The sequence below is a fragment of the Natrix helvetica genome, assembly GCF_964273705.1.
Source record: "Natrix helvetica genome assembly, chromosome: 2".
Classification (NCBI taxonomy): Eukaryota; Metazoa; Chordata; class Lepidosauria; order Squamata; family Natricidae; genus Natrix; species Natrix helvetica.
The window spans coordinates 17,076,330-17,090,501 of NC_138552.1; the positions used below are offsets into that span (position 1 = coordinate 17,076,330).

The 14,172-nt window shown below is 43.9% G+C and overlaps 1 protein-coding gene across 1 annotated transcript in view; it reads right to left on the reverse strand.

The window, feature by feature from the left end:
- ALPK2 (alpha kinase 2) overlaps window positions 1-14,172 on the reverse strand; it is a 42,561-nt gene that overhangs the window by 11,161 nt on the left and 17,228 nt on the right. Inside the window, exons 7-9 of the mRNA XM_081942145.1 lie at window positions 13,945-14,033; window positions 11,982-12,199; window positions 2,935-2,983 (exon numbers count right to left, since the gene is read on the reverse strand). Of these exons, the coding sequence (XP_081798271.1) occupies window positions 2,935-2,983; window positions 11,982-12,199; window positions 13,945-14,033 (356 nt within the window). The remainder of the gene's footprint in view (window positions 1-2,934; window positions 2,984-11,981; window positions 12,200-13,944; window positions 14,034-14,172) is intronic.

A 14,172-nucleotide genomic window follows, 5' to 3' on the forward strand; every position in this document is an offset into this window, starting at 1 on the left:
GCTGGATCTTAAGTGAGGGCATTTGCCTATGAATAGACCTACTTATCTCTTTATCTCTTAAATGAGGACATCTGCTGTGGGTTATTGAGGATGGTGGGAGCCAGGGACGTGCGGTCAGGGGAGGCAGGGGAGGCAGAGCCTCACCTCTCTTCATGAAATAATAGTATATAATAATAATATATATTTCGTCCCATCCCTTTTACACGGCTCCCGCTAATTTCCGGTAAGGAGAAGAGCTTTTGGGGAGTGAAGAGGAAGAGGAGGGAGGAGGAGGAGGAGGAGGAGGTGCGCGTGCGGGGTGGTGCAAGCTGGGCAACCGGCGGAGGCAGGAGGGTTCTCGGAAGCGCCAATAACCTGCCTGCCTCCGCTGTACTTTGCGCGCTCCTCACAACTGCAATAGACGTCCAGAAGTGGCAAGGGCTGTTGGGCTGAAAGCCCAAACCCCATTAGCCACAAAAGCCACTTCTGGATGTATATTGCAGTCGCGAGGAGTGCGCGAAGTCCAGCAGAGACAGGAAGATTCTCGTCGTTCCCCAGTCACTTTTGTGGCTTCGTCATCCGGGAGCGCCGACATTTCTGCCTCCGCAGCTCCCGGGTGCGGACGGATGGAGGTAGCCAGAGTGGCGCCGAGGCAGTCTGGCAGGCGAGCGACCGAGGATCAGGCTGCCTGATCCTCCATCGCTTGCTCGCTTGCTCTTTCGTCCGCCCGGACCGCCTCGGCGTCGCTGTGGCTACATCCGTCCGTCCGCGCCCGGGAGCTGCGGAGGCAGAAATGTTGTCAGCGCTCCCGGATGACGAAGCCACGAAAGTGACTGCAGGAAGGTTCTCGTCGTTCCCCTGTCGCTTTTGTGGCTTCGTCATCCGGGAGTGCCGACAACATTTCTGCCTCCGCAGCTCCCGGGCGCGGACGGACGGATGTAGCCAGAGCGACGCCGAGGCGGTCCGGGCAGACGAAAGAGCGAGCAAGTGAGCGATGGAGGATCAGGCAGCCTGATCCTCGGTCGCTCGCCCGCCAGACTGCCTCGGCGCCACTCTGACTACCTCCATCCGTCCACGCCCGGGAGCTGTGGAGGCAGAAATGTTGTCGGCGCTCCCGTATGATGAAGCCACGAAAGTGACTGGGGAACGACGAGAACCTTCCTGCCTCTGCTGGATTTCACGCGCTCCTCGCGACTGCAATATGCAGTCACGAGGAGCGCGCAAAGTTCAGCAGAGACAGGAAGGTTCTCGTCGTTCCCCAGTCGCTTTCAAGGACTGCGGAGCGCGAGCCGGTGGAGCACGCTCAGGAAGGCGGGGAATGGGATCACGTTTGCTGGAGGCTGAAGCAGCCTCAGCCTCCAGCACATGTGGTCCCATTCCCTGCCTTCCTGATGACGTCATCAGCCTCACCAGCCATAAACCTCACCGCACGTCACTGGTGGGAGCTGTGTATCTACTTCCCTTTCAGAGGAAATATTCTGCTCTTTTAACATTTCCTAAGATGTTTCATTTTTTCCTAGGAGACGGGTGGGTGCTAACTTCCTACAATCATTTGAATCTTCCTTCTGGTTATTTGAAAGGCAGTATCATTGCCATTACAGATCGTTTCAAAAAAATACTCCTATCTCTTGAGTCCCACAATTAGTTTTGTCCTTTAAATATTTCCTATTTTCTTATCACAATTTGTAAGGCTGCTGCTGAATCTAAAAATTTACAGTAATGGCAGAGACCTTGATCTAAGTTTTGTGTCTCCAATTGATAAAACAGTTGACGAAACTGTTTAGCAGTACATGAAAAACAACCTTTACAGTAAGAGAAAAAAAAAATCAAATTTTTTTTCCTGTGAATATTTCTGGCTCTTTATCAAAATAGATCAAGAAGCCTGCTTTAATACCCCAATTTTCCCCCAAAATCTGTTTTTCATTACAATTGTCATTCATCAACTAGTTAAAACTAAACCGAACAGTTGTATAGATGTGGAACGTTGTTCGCTCTGTAAATTCACCCCCAAAAATAACATATAATAAATATAAGAGTTCAGAAACTAAGATTAAATTGCATATTGAATGCATTTTTCCACATCACCATCATGGTACATTGAAGATCTGAAAATCAATTGTGGCAATGAAAACATTGCCACAATTTAAGGTTAGCCACAATTTAGGTCTAAATTGATCAAGTGCTAAATATGTAAGAAACCCATAACCTGATTATCAGAAAGATATTCATTTATTTTCAATGAATTCAAAAAGAGTTTTGGTAGGTTTAAGTTCAGACTGTTTTGTACATTCGTCCCATTACAGTTTATAAACAAGGATTTGGGTCTGTGCTGGGCCTCAAATTATACGTATGATTTTGATTTTTGCATGCTTCTAAGCATTCACTTCTAAGTATTCAAGGGGCGTGGAGGCTCAGTGGCTAAGATGCTGAGCTTGTCGATCAAAAAGGTCAGCAGTTCAGCGGTTCGAACTGGGCCAAACTGGGAGAATTTCACGTCTCCTAGAGTCAGGAATGACTAGCACATATGTGCGAGGGGAAACTTTACCTTTGCCTAAGCATTCACTCTTAGATTATAACTTGAGTCAAACAATAAAACTAATTCTTTTGGTTCTCTTTTTCATTGTCTTCCAAGGAAGCCTGCCAATTAAGTTACTCATCATTTTAACGAGCAGAGAAATAAATCTATATGATAAATATGAACTCTCTTTGTGATGTGTGTATCATTATTCCCCTTCCAGAAGACTTAACTTTCAGCATCCATCCCATTAGCATTTTATCAACTGGTAGTTGATAGGAAAAGCTGTCTGAGATGTTGCCTGCTTTTAAGAGCTGCGATACGAAATGGATGCTTTGTGCTGTAACCTTTCATTTTGCAGGCTGCACACCACCACATGTTTGATGCCCAACTCACAAATCAGACCTGGGAGAAATGTGCTTTCCCCCCCCCCTACTCACCCTTTGGCCGGTGTTGCTATGCCAACGTCTGTTAGTTTCATTCCTACACCTGGAAAAACCAAACAGCAAATTAGCATTACCATAAAGTAGATCAGGTACAAAAACATTTAATGCATCAATGTCATTTTTAGTGGTTTTGCTACTGATCACAGATGCTATCCATCGCTTTTTATATATGATGTATCTGTTGTCACAAATATTTAATTCCTCCAGGGCAAGCAATTTATTTTGCTCTCAGTTTAGCCCTTTGCTGGGAAAAAAAAGGCATGGAAGATGCATTACTTGGGGTTGGGAGGTGGCGGGGGGGGGGAGGGAACAGGAGCCATATAAGTTATAATTTTGCAGACTGATGTACACCTACCTTGTTCTATACATCCTGTCCTGGATTTTATGGAGGTGTTTTATGATTAATGATGGCTGGATGCACTGAATAGTTTCCTTGCAATCTTATTCATAACTTTGGGAGCTAATCCATGTCTGTTTGAAGACTACGGTCATATTTTATTTACTCAATATCTCTTACTTAAGGTCCTACTGTCTGGAGCTGCTACTGAGCACAGCTTCTATGCAGTGTTGGCACTTCTCCTACAGTTTTGGCATCCAACCATTGCTGCTTCTGGGTTCTAAGCAGGAGCTTGACTAACCTATTACTTTTGCCCAAAATGTATGATCGCTATCTCCATTGCCATTATCTTCATTTTCATGCATATATTGGTTTTCCAATATGTGTTCAATGTGGCGTAATGTTCCAGCATAACTCTGGAACGCCTCGAGCAATTTCAACCAAACAGATGACTTACTCTCTGGAAAAAAATATTGTGGGGGTAAGACACCCCTAACACCCCTCAGGGTGTGTCTTCTACTTTACAGCCTGTTGTGCCTTAAAATGACTTCTATTGTACTTATGTTAAATGGCTTCTACTGTACTGCCGTAAAATGACTTCTATTGTACTGACGTAAAATGGCTTCTATTGTACTGCTGTAAAATGACTTCTGTTGTACTGCCGTAAAATGGCTTCTACTGTACAGCGCAGTGGATTTGCTATGGTAACGGCTTCACAATACGCCACAAGGGGGCTCCCTCTGGTAAGGGGGAAAATCCAACGGTAGAAATTACGTTTGGTCCAGACATTTTCCCCCTAAAAATAAATATCCAGGCAATGCTGGGTTATCGGCTAGTACCAGAATAAATCACAGAAAGTGTGAGAACACTGCAGACAGGAGAGGCAAGGTGGAGAAGCAAGAAATGGATAAGCAGAAGAAAAAACTCAGTAGGGCAGGTTTGGTTCCGTAGCCCACCAACAAGATATAGCCGTCTCTACTGCTTGTTTCATAATAGCTAAGGAGGGAATTAGCAAAGGACTATCTTGAAGTTAATGTGCTATATTCAGTGATGTCTAGGGGTGGGCTTCAAAAATTTTAGCAAGGGGTTCTCTGCCAGGTTGCTGGGTAGGCATGGACATGGTGGGCGTGGCCTAGTTGGCCTCCTGCACCACAGCAGGGGTGGGGTTATTTTTGACTTCCCTGGGCTCCAGAAGCTTTCCTCAATTCTCCAGGAGGGCGATAACGTCCTCCCCAGGTTCCAGAGGCCTTCCCAAACTTCCAGTAGGCCAATTTTTCACCCTCCCCGAGCCTCCGTGCGTGCCCTGCACTTACCTGCATCCAAAACGGACTGCGTGGGGACTCCTGGGAGGGGAGGGATGGGCGGGGCCAGCCAGGTGTGGGATTTGGGGGTTCTCCAAACTACACAGAATCTTAGCTAGAGGTTCTCCCAAACCCCTGCAAAGCCCCAGTAGCCCACCCCTGGGATGTCCACTGCCACTCTAGGAATCTATCCTAAACTCATTTGCAGAACGTATTTCCATGTAAGCATATATAACACTGCAGCATGGTTGATTGCACGCTATTTACAAGCTGCCCTGAGGAAGACTGGAAGTGCAGGATCCCATTTCTAACAAACAAACAAACAATAGGCACATTTAAACTTGTTAGGTTCTTGGTATTCTTTGAGCTTGGTTGTATTCCTGAAGACATTTCATCACCGGGCTGGGTAACATCATCAGTGGATAGAGGAGAGGAATTTACTGGTGGTATAGGTAGCCCTGATGGTTTCAGTTGGGATGTATGCTTTTTTTTCTTGATGATTTTATGATCACAATATTGATTCTTTCCTAATTCTTTATTTGATTCTTTGGGTGTTTATTGCTAGAGAGGATGTATTCTAAATCTATTTGCAAGAAATATCTGCAAGAAAACAACTGTCTGGCACAAGGAAAGCAAAAACAACATGATGAATTACTCAAAGTACTTTCTTTATTGCTGTTTGCCTATACACAGGAATCGTGCCAGACTATGTAATTATTCAATAAATGTTGTGCAGAATTAGGAAATATATTTTCTGGGTCTTTTCCTACATAAGAATGACTCAACACTGATTTGTCTCTTCACTCCTGCGTCCTGCAAATCAGCCTCCGATTTCACAACAACCCAGCTCAGAGAAGACCAAGAACTCAACATTCAACCCTGAACTACACATCTTCTCTGCCTCCAAAAACATTTAAACCTCTTGATAAGACTTTCACCCTCATGATAAGTGATGCTAGAGTAAACAGAAGACTAATCTCCCAAACCAGAAAGATCCAAAGCACAGGGAATGGTGGATGCTGTATCTCTCCCACCTCAATATATTGGCTACGCATAGCATGGAAAAAGGTGAAGGTAATGGAGTCCCTATGGGTTTTACTCTTCTAATTGTAGCCAACGTTAGGGGATGGTGCTCCTCTGTTTCTTTAAGCCACTGAGCCAGCACTGTCCAAAGATGTTTCAACAGTCATATGGCTTCACGCCGCAGTGCAAAACATGCACTGAAACATAGAACACTGTTATCTCCCCGTCAAAGTGGTACTCTTTATCTACTTGCATTTACATGTTTTCGAGCTGCTAAGTGGGCAGGAGCTGGGGCGAGTGACGGGTACTCACTCTGTCACACGGTGCTAGGATTCAAACTATCGGAGTATAGACCTTCCTTGGTGTCTTTTAAGCCATTGAGCCACAGCGCCTCTCACACATAACATGGAATTGGCATTTAAATTTATAGATGCCAACATTCTGTAACCAGCAGCCTTCCATCTCCTCTAAGATTATAGAACATTGATTGTTTTAGACACTAATCCCTAGCGGACTAAAAATTAGTTGCAATTTATCTCCAATCCATCTTAATTAGAAATGGCCGTGTGTGTGTGTGTGTGTGTGTGTGTGTGTGTGTGTGGGTGTGATTCAGTCCTAGAATGGTTCTATTTCCTGTTAAAATATGAGTAAAACTAGTATCTCCGTGACCGTATCCCCTGATTATTTCAAGGAGTTAACAGAGGAATAGCAAGTGAGCTGAAATACACACTGCATATCTAATATAGGCACACATTATATTACAGTATTTGATCCTGTTTTCAATCTATTTCTAGCAGGGGCATAATTTAGGAATTGCTGCATTTGTTATATTGGTTCAATGTAGTATCAGTGGGAGAGTGAATGTCTGGCACAGTAGGCAGCTAATTGATTCCTTGTCTTTGCCAATAAAGTAGGCAACACATTCTGAATGTTGTTACAAACTTGAATGGGTCCAAATAAAGGAAATACCCAACTATCTTGAGGAAGGGTGTCTATTGCTATGTAGGCGGTTTTCAGTGACGTGCGGTGAGGTTTATGGCTGGTGAGGCTGGTGATGCCATCAAATGATCATCATGAAGGGAGGACTGTGACAACTTTGATCTTTGCAAGCGTGCAAGCAAAATACCCCAGGATCACAGTGGCGGGGACAGCAACTCCTTCTGCTGCGCTGCAGAGAAGAGCCACGCAGTGCTCCTCAACGCTATCCTCAGATCAGCGCGAGCCATGGTCTCCTTCTTGTTGGCTCAGGAAGGAGGAGAATGGGACCACGTGTGCAGGAGGCTCCTCAGCACCAGCCTCAGATCAGTGTGAGCCGGGGTCCCCTTCCCCTGCACACGTGGTCCCATTCCCCTCCTTCCTGAGCCAACATGAAGGGGACCGCGGCTCGCACTGATCTGAGGCTGGCACTGAGGAGCCTCCTGCACACGTGGTCCCATTCCTCTCCTTCCTGTGGCTCTTCTCTGCAGGGCAGCGGAAGGAGTTGCTATTCCTGCCACCGTGATTCTGGGGTATTTAGCTTGCACACGCAAGAAAGAGATAAAAGAGAAAAGGGGAGATTTTTTTTCTTTTCATGATGAGAGCGGTGAGGCTCTGCCTCCCCTGCCTCCCCTGACTGCACGTCACTGGCGGTTTTCTATTTGCAGACCTCAAACCCTGGATAGGCAAATGAAAATGAAACCTGATGGTAGCCATCTGATTTTCAGATTCTGTCGGCCATTTTAGTCAGACCATAGGATGGCATCCCAGGGAAATCAGCCAAGGAGCCTCGTTGCACTAATACAGGGATCAGCAATCCACAGCTCTGGAGCTGCCTGTGGCTCTTTCATCCCTCGGCTCCACAATTGATAGGACTTTCAGTTAGGACAGGTAGAGGAAAAAGGATGCCACGAGACTCTATGGTGGGGGAACTGGACTTCCGGTCAGCTCCAGAATTGAACAAGGGGCTTCCGGTTAGGACTTTTGTGGCTCTTTTGAGTGTTTAAGTTTGCACTAATAGATCAGAACAGTGCAAATGAGCTTCCTGACTATAAAGAATGCTTTTTTGGCCTAATTCAGCTACAATAGAATCTGTTTCTACGTTTTGACAAATCTATGTTTGACGAAACTCCATCTCTTGCAACCTGGTAAGATTGGGGTGTTTTCACAGCTTACGTTACTTTGGGCTGATCTTGCCCCAGTACAGACCACCAACCATTTCTGAAGGGCAAAGAGAAAGTGGGATGATATCTTCTACTGATACTTAGTGCATCAAGAAGGCAGGGCCTACCTGTCTCTTTCCTGCTATAGCAAAACTATAGCAAACCTGCTATAGCAAAACTATGATTTGCTGGCTCAGTGGGTGTTATCCAGTTTGGCCCTGTGCTACCATTCATTGTAACCAAGATTTCCACTCCAATTGGCTACTGTGCTTTCGAGCCACGCCCAGTGGTGGGATTCAGCCAGTTCGCACCACTTTGGGAGAACCGGTTGTTAACTTTCTGAGCAGTTTGGTGAACTGGTTGTTGGAAGAAATCATTAGGGCAAAGAACCCGTTGTTCAGTTATTTGAATCCCACTACTGGCCACGACTCACTACTGGGCCATTTGAGTGGAGGTCTTGGTTACAATGAAAAGTAACCATGAATGGCGGGCAAGCATATGCATGCACAAAGCTCCACTTGCGTGAGCAGAAGACACACTCATCTGCCACTCACACAAATGGTGTTGTACATGTGTGCATGCACCTGCCTCTCGCTCTCTCGCTCTCTCTCTCTCTCTCTCTCTCTCTCTCTCTCTCTCTCTCTCAATCTCTCTCTCTCTCTCTCTCTCTCACACACACACACACACACACACCGCCCCAATCCAAGGTTTAGGATTGTTGCTTTAAAGGAAACCCCCAGTCCCTATGGCTCTTTTTTTCACAAGTTCATCAGTGGTACAGTTGAAAATTATATTTTTAAGAGGTTCTCTGATGAAATAAGCAAAGACTCAGATGAAATTGAAAAGAATTCTGCCACTTTTCCTTTATGGGGGAGGAAAAATGGTAACCTCTGCTACTGTCTACATTTCCTGAGCAGGAAAGCAAGAAATTCACCAATCAGGAATACGGTAAACAACCTGACATTCAGAAAGGGATTTCCAGGTGATTTACACATAGGAAACAAGCAGCTTAAGGATACGTGAAGATGTCAAATGTCTCATCAGGTGGGGGAACTTAGTTGACCTTGTCTGAGCTGGGAAGCTAAGCAGGCCAATTCTGTGTACGACTTGGATGAGATTCCCATGTTTGTAAGCTGAGAATGTCCTACTGATAAACTCTCTCCATATAATTGTCAAGAAAAGGTCAAGGAGGTGTCCCTGGAGTCATTGAGCCATGGTGGTGCAGTGGTTAGAGCATAGTACTGCAGGCTACTTCTGCTGCCTGCTGGCTGCCTGCAATTTGGTAGTTCAAATCCCACCAGACTCAAGGTTGACTCAGCCTTCCATCCTTCCAAGGTGAGTAAAATGACGACCCAGATTGTTGGGGGCAATATGCATGCTGACTCTGTAAACCACTTAGAGAGGGCTGTAAAAGCACTGAAAAGTGGCATATAAGTCTAAGCGCTATTGCTAGTGGGAATGAAATTTTATATATATATTACAGCTTGAAATGGATCCATACTAGTCTCCCTTTATTTTATCAGCACAAATACAACATATATATATATATATATATATATATATATATATATATATATATATATATATATATATATATATGTGTGTGTGTGTGTGTGTGTGTGTGTGTGTGTGTGTGTGTGTGTGTGTGTGTTACAACCCCTGGTATGACCTAATATGGGAGGGAGCTCACTCCTCCCTCTTTCTGTCCTTTCGGCTCATCACAGAAAACCATCCAGGCAGAAACCCATATTTTTATTTTTAATGTTGCCTTTTTATATTTGTGTTGTATTTGTGCTGATAAAATAAAGGGAGACTAGTATAGATCCATTTCGAGCTATTTAGCTCTCATCAGCTAGCCATACCCTTACTGGGATTCGAACCTGGGCTGTATTATACACTAGGCAAGAGTTTTAGCCACTATGCCACAGGGTTCTTTCTGTCCATTCTGGCTACCTCCGTCCATCCGCGCCCGGGAGCTGTGGAGGCAGAAATGTTGTCGGCGCCTCCGGATGACGAACCAGTCGCTTGCTTTCGTCATCGGGAGGCCGATAACATATCTGCCTCCGCAGCTCCCGGGCGCGGATGGACGGAGGTAGCCAGAATGGCGCCGAGGCAGTCCAGTGGACAAGTGACCGAAGATGTAACACATCCCAGGTTCAAATCCCAGTAAGGGTATGGCTAGCTGATGAGAGCTAAACAGCTTGAAATGGATCCATACTAGTCTCCCTTTATTTATTTATCAGCACAAATACAACACAAATATAAAAAGGCAACATTAAAAATAAAAATATGGGTTTCTGCCTGCATGGTTTTCTGTGATGAGCCGAAGGACAGAAAGAGGGAGGAGTGAGCTCCCTCCCATATTTGGGCATACCAGGGGTTGTAACACAAACACACACACACACACACACACACACACACACACACACACACACACACATATATATATATACATACATACATACATACATACATACATACATACATACATACATACATACATATGCTGGTTTTGTTGTATTCGGGTCTTTTCCCGTGTAAGGTTGAGATTGTCTTTGCAACGTTTCGGCAGGATCTCACCTGCCATCTTCAAGCGTGTGCTTAAAATGGGAACGGAGCTGCCGTCTTTCTGTAAGTCTTGGTGGGAGGGGATGGGGTGCTGGCTTTGTTTCAGTAAGTGGAATGATTGGTTGTGTGGTTGTATCATGATTGGAACTCTACGAAATCTACGAAAATAAATATATTATATATATATATATATATGTTTTCTGAGTTTTTCGCGGGTGTTTGTATGTATGTCTTTGGTTGTTCGGGTTTTCTCCCGCGTAGAATTGGAAGTATCTTCACGACGTTTCGATGAAGTCTCATTCATCATCTTCAGGCTGGTGCTTCTGGCTTGGTGCTTCCGGCTTGGTGCTTCCAGGAGCAATTTGAGAAAACCCGAACAACCAAAGACATATATATATATATATATATATATATATATATATATATATATATATATATATATATATATATATATATATATATATATATATATATATATATATATATATACATACATACATACATACATACATACATATATATATATATATATATATATATATATAAAAACTGGGATTTGAACCCGGGCTGTATATATCTTAGGCAGGAGTTCAAATCCCAGTAAGGGTATGGCTAGCTGATGAGAGCTAATTAGCTCGAGATAGATCTATACTAGTCTCCCTTTATTTATTTATCAGTACAAATACAACACAAATATAAAAAGGCAACATTAAAAATAAAAAAATATGGTTTTCTGCCTGCATGGTCTTCTGTGATAAGCCGAAGGACAGAAAGAGGGAGTAGTGACCTTCCTCCCAAATTTAGGCATACCAGGGGTTGTAACACAAATACATACATACATACATACATACATACATACATACATATAGCTCACAAGAGCTGTTGTTGTTGTTATCGCTTTTATTCATTAAACATGAAACTCAGTCAACTAAACATTTAAAAATGTATCACAAATATCATGGATTGGCGCTGATGGTTGATAGGGGTTGCTGCCAGCATCAACCAAGCATCTCCTTAAAATTGTTATGATTATTACTATTACTATTACTACTACTATTAAATATTTTGCTTTTATGTTGTGCTTTATATATATATGTTCAGCTTCAAAATGTAAAATAAATATGACATGATTTTTTGTGAAGAAGACTTCAGACATTCACAAGAAAACTGCCACCGTCTTAGACTTGTGAACAGAATCCCCAACAAGCCTGACAATCGTGGGAAAATATTTAGATTAAAACCTGAATCCAAAAAATGAAGATTAAAGGCATTTTTAATAGATGTATTGAGGAAGTTCACAACCATGCATACCAGTTTGAAGGACTATGGGAAATAGCAGGAACTGGGGGCATTCCTGGAGGGCCAATATGGCAGCCTTGACCACTGGTGTGTATATGACACAGGTGAAGTCTTCAATCATATAAGTGTGGCTGTCTTGTTGACTGTTTTTACTTCTACACCCAATTGACAAATGGCCCTGGTAGGAACTGAATGCCAACTGTTCAAGGTTAGTATTATGGCAGTCTTTCTACAACTTGGCAATTTTAAGACATGTGGACTTCAAGTCCCAGATTTGCAATTGAGAATCGCTATTTCTCTGTGGGCCTGTTTGTGGGTATACCGGCTATAATACTACATTTACCACTAACCACTTTATAACAGGAAGATTCTTACCTTGCATATCTGTTACAAGTAAGCTGCCGCTGGTCTTTTCATACACCCAGTGCTGAAACGTGCAACATTTCTGGCCAGCTTCCGAGTCTCTTCTCATGAAATTTATTTCCTTCCCATCCTTAACAGAGTATTTCACGAATTCTCCAATGAGTTCCTGTTCCACTGTTGCATAAGGGATGTTATTCTTGGGCCGATGAATAAGAAAAATAGGAATGATTCTGAAAGCAGAGCCAGTAAAAAAGAAACATACACAGTGAAAACTTATGGTCTCAGGAAGAATTTTAGAAAATGTATTTTGAGGACTTACTAAGTTAAAACGTGGGGTATATTCAATGCTTTAATGGAGAAAACATGCTTCCCTAACTTCATGTGCCCCATTCAGCATGGCCAGTAATTAGGAAACAATTAGAATGACAGTACAAAACATCTATATAGTGAATACCCCTTTATACTGAATGGTATGCTGGGATTTGTTAAGCAGGGAAGGAAATGTTGAGTAGAAGAGGGCATACAAGAAGGAGGAGGAGAAGGGGGAATGGGCGGGGAGGAAATGGAAGGGAAGGAAGGGAAAGGGGAGGAGAGGGAAGGAAGGGGAATGAAGGGAAGGAAAGGGAGGGGAAGGGAGGAACGAGAAGGGGAGGAGAAAGAGGAGGGAAGGGAAGGAGAAGAGGAGGAAGGGGAAAGAAGAGGTGAGGGGGGAAGTCAGGGAGAGGACAGGGGAAGGGGAGGGAAGGGAGGGGAGCAAAGGGAAGGGAGGGGATGGGAAGGGAGGAAGGAGAAGGGGAGGAGAAAGGGGAGGGAAGGGAAGGAGAAGGGGAGAAGGACCATCAGGACAACTATGTCAGGTACTGAGGATTTAATAGCTGCCGGCTAATGTAAGATGTAATTTGTAGGCTGAGGCAAGGAGGAGAACTCATTGCATGAAAGGTGTCTATATATATATAGGTCAATGATGGCTAACCATTTTGTTGTTGCGTGCTGAAAGCCGCCTGCACCTGCACCCATAATGCAATGTGTGAGCGACATCCCTGCATGCCCCGCCCCCTGCACATGCACTCACGACACCCCCCTATACTACCCCTACCCCCCACCCATACCTGCAGCCTCCTGGGACCAAAAACGGGCCATGGGGGGCACAGCAGCGCCCCCCGCGCATGCAACCCCGCAACCTTCCTCATGCATGCTTGCGTGTCTCTTGCATGTGCCCCCCCATCTGCACAGCTGAGACCAGGAAATCAGCTGGTGGACATGTGTGGTGGAACTGAGCTGGGGTGATGGCTCGTGTGCCCATGCCATAGGTTCGCCATCACAGATATAGATGATTATTAGAGGGCCTTTCTCTCTCATTGTGTAGCTCATTTCTCTCCTTGTGTTCATAGTGAATGGAAAGGGATTTTTTCTCCATATGTATGTCTGTATATATTTGTAGATAAACCACTATTGATTGTCTAAAGGCTCTGTGTGCTATGTACTGTGTTTTGCTCCTGGGCTTATCTCATAATAATAGTCACGCTGCAAAAACTCTGACAAAGTACGACCTGGATAACTGAGAATCTCCATAGACACCCAGGTCTCTAGACAAGCTGTCTTACCAAATGTTCTAAAAATTCTATTTCTTGATTAAACTTAATAACTGGGAAGTTTGGGAAGTTAAAGGCTTCTACATTTTTCTGAATTCACCAAACATGAAGACCCGACCAGAAAAACAAAATGAAACCAATTTGTCCAATCAAGGAAGTTGATGGAGGGAAGAATAAATTGTGCAAGTATAAATTTTCCCAACTTTTACCAATAAATTCTCCCTAATAACTGCTTAGGAATAAATATGAGATATTTGCACAGAACAGCTGACACATGTTAGTTTCAGCATCCATCCTTATCAAACAGCAGAGCTTCTTCTAAATGACATCTGTCGTGCAATGATTCTATTTATTTTTCCAGGAAGTTGTAAAAGTCTACTCACTCAGGTACTTCTCCAAAGCCTTCGAGAGGTTGTGTTTCGGCAGCATAGATCTTGGCGTATTCTCTTGCTGTGTTCTGAACATAACATTCCTTGGTGGAAGAAAATCCATTGAAAAAAAAAGACTTTATTTTTATTTTATTTTTTAAATTTGTACGCCACTCATCTCACTATCGAGCAGCTCTGAGTGACTTACTATACCATGAATAACAGAATAAAACAGTGGCAGGA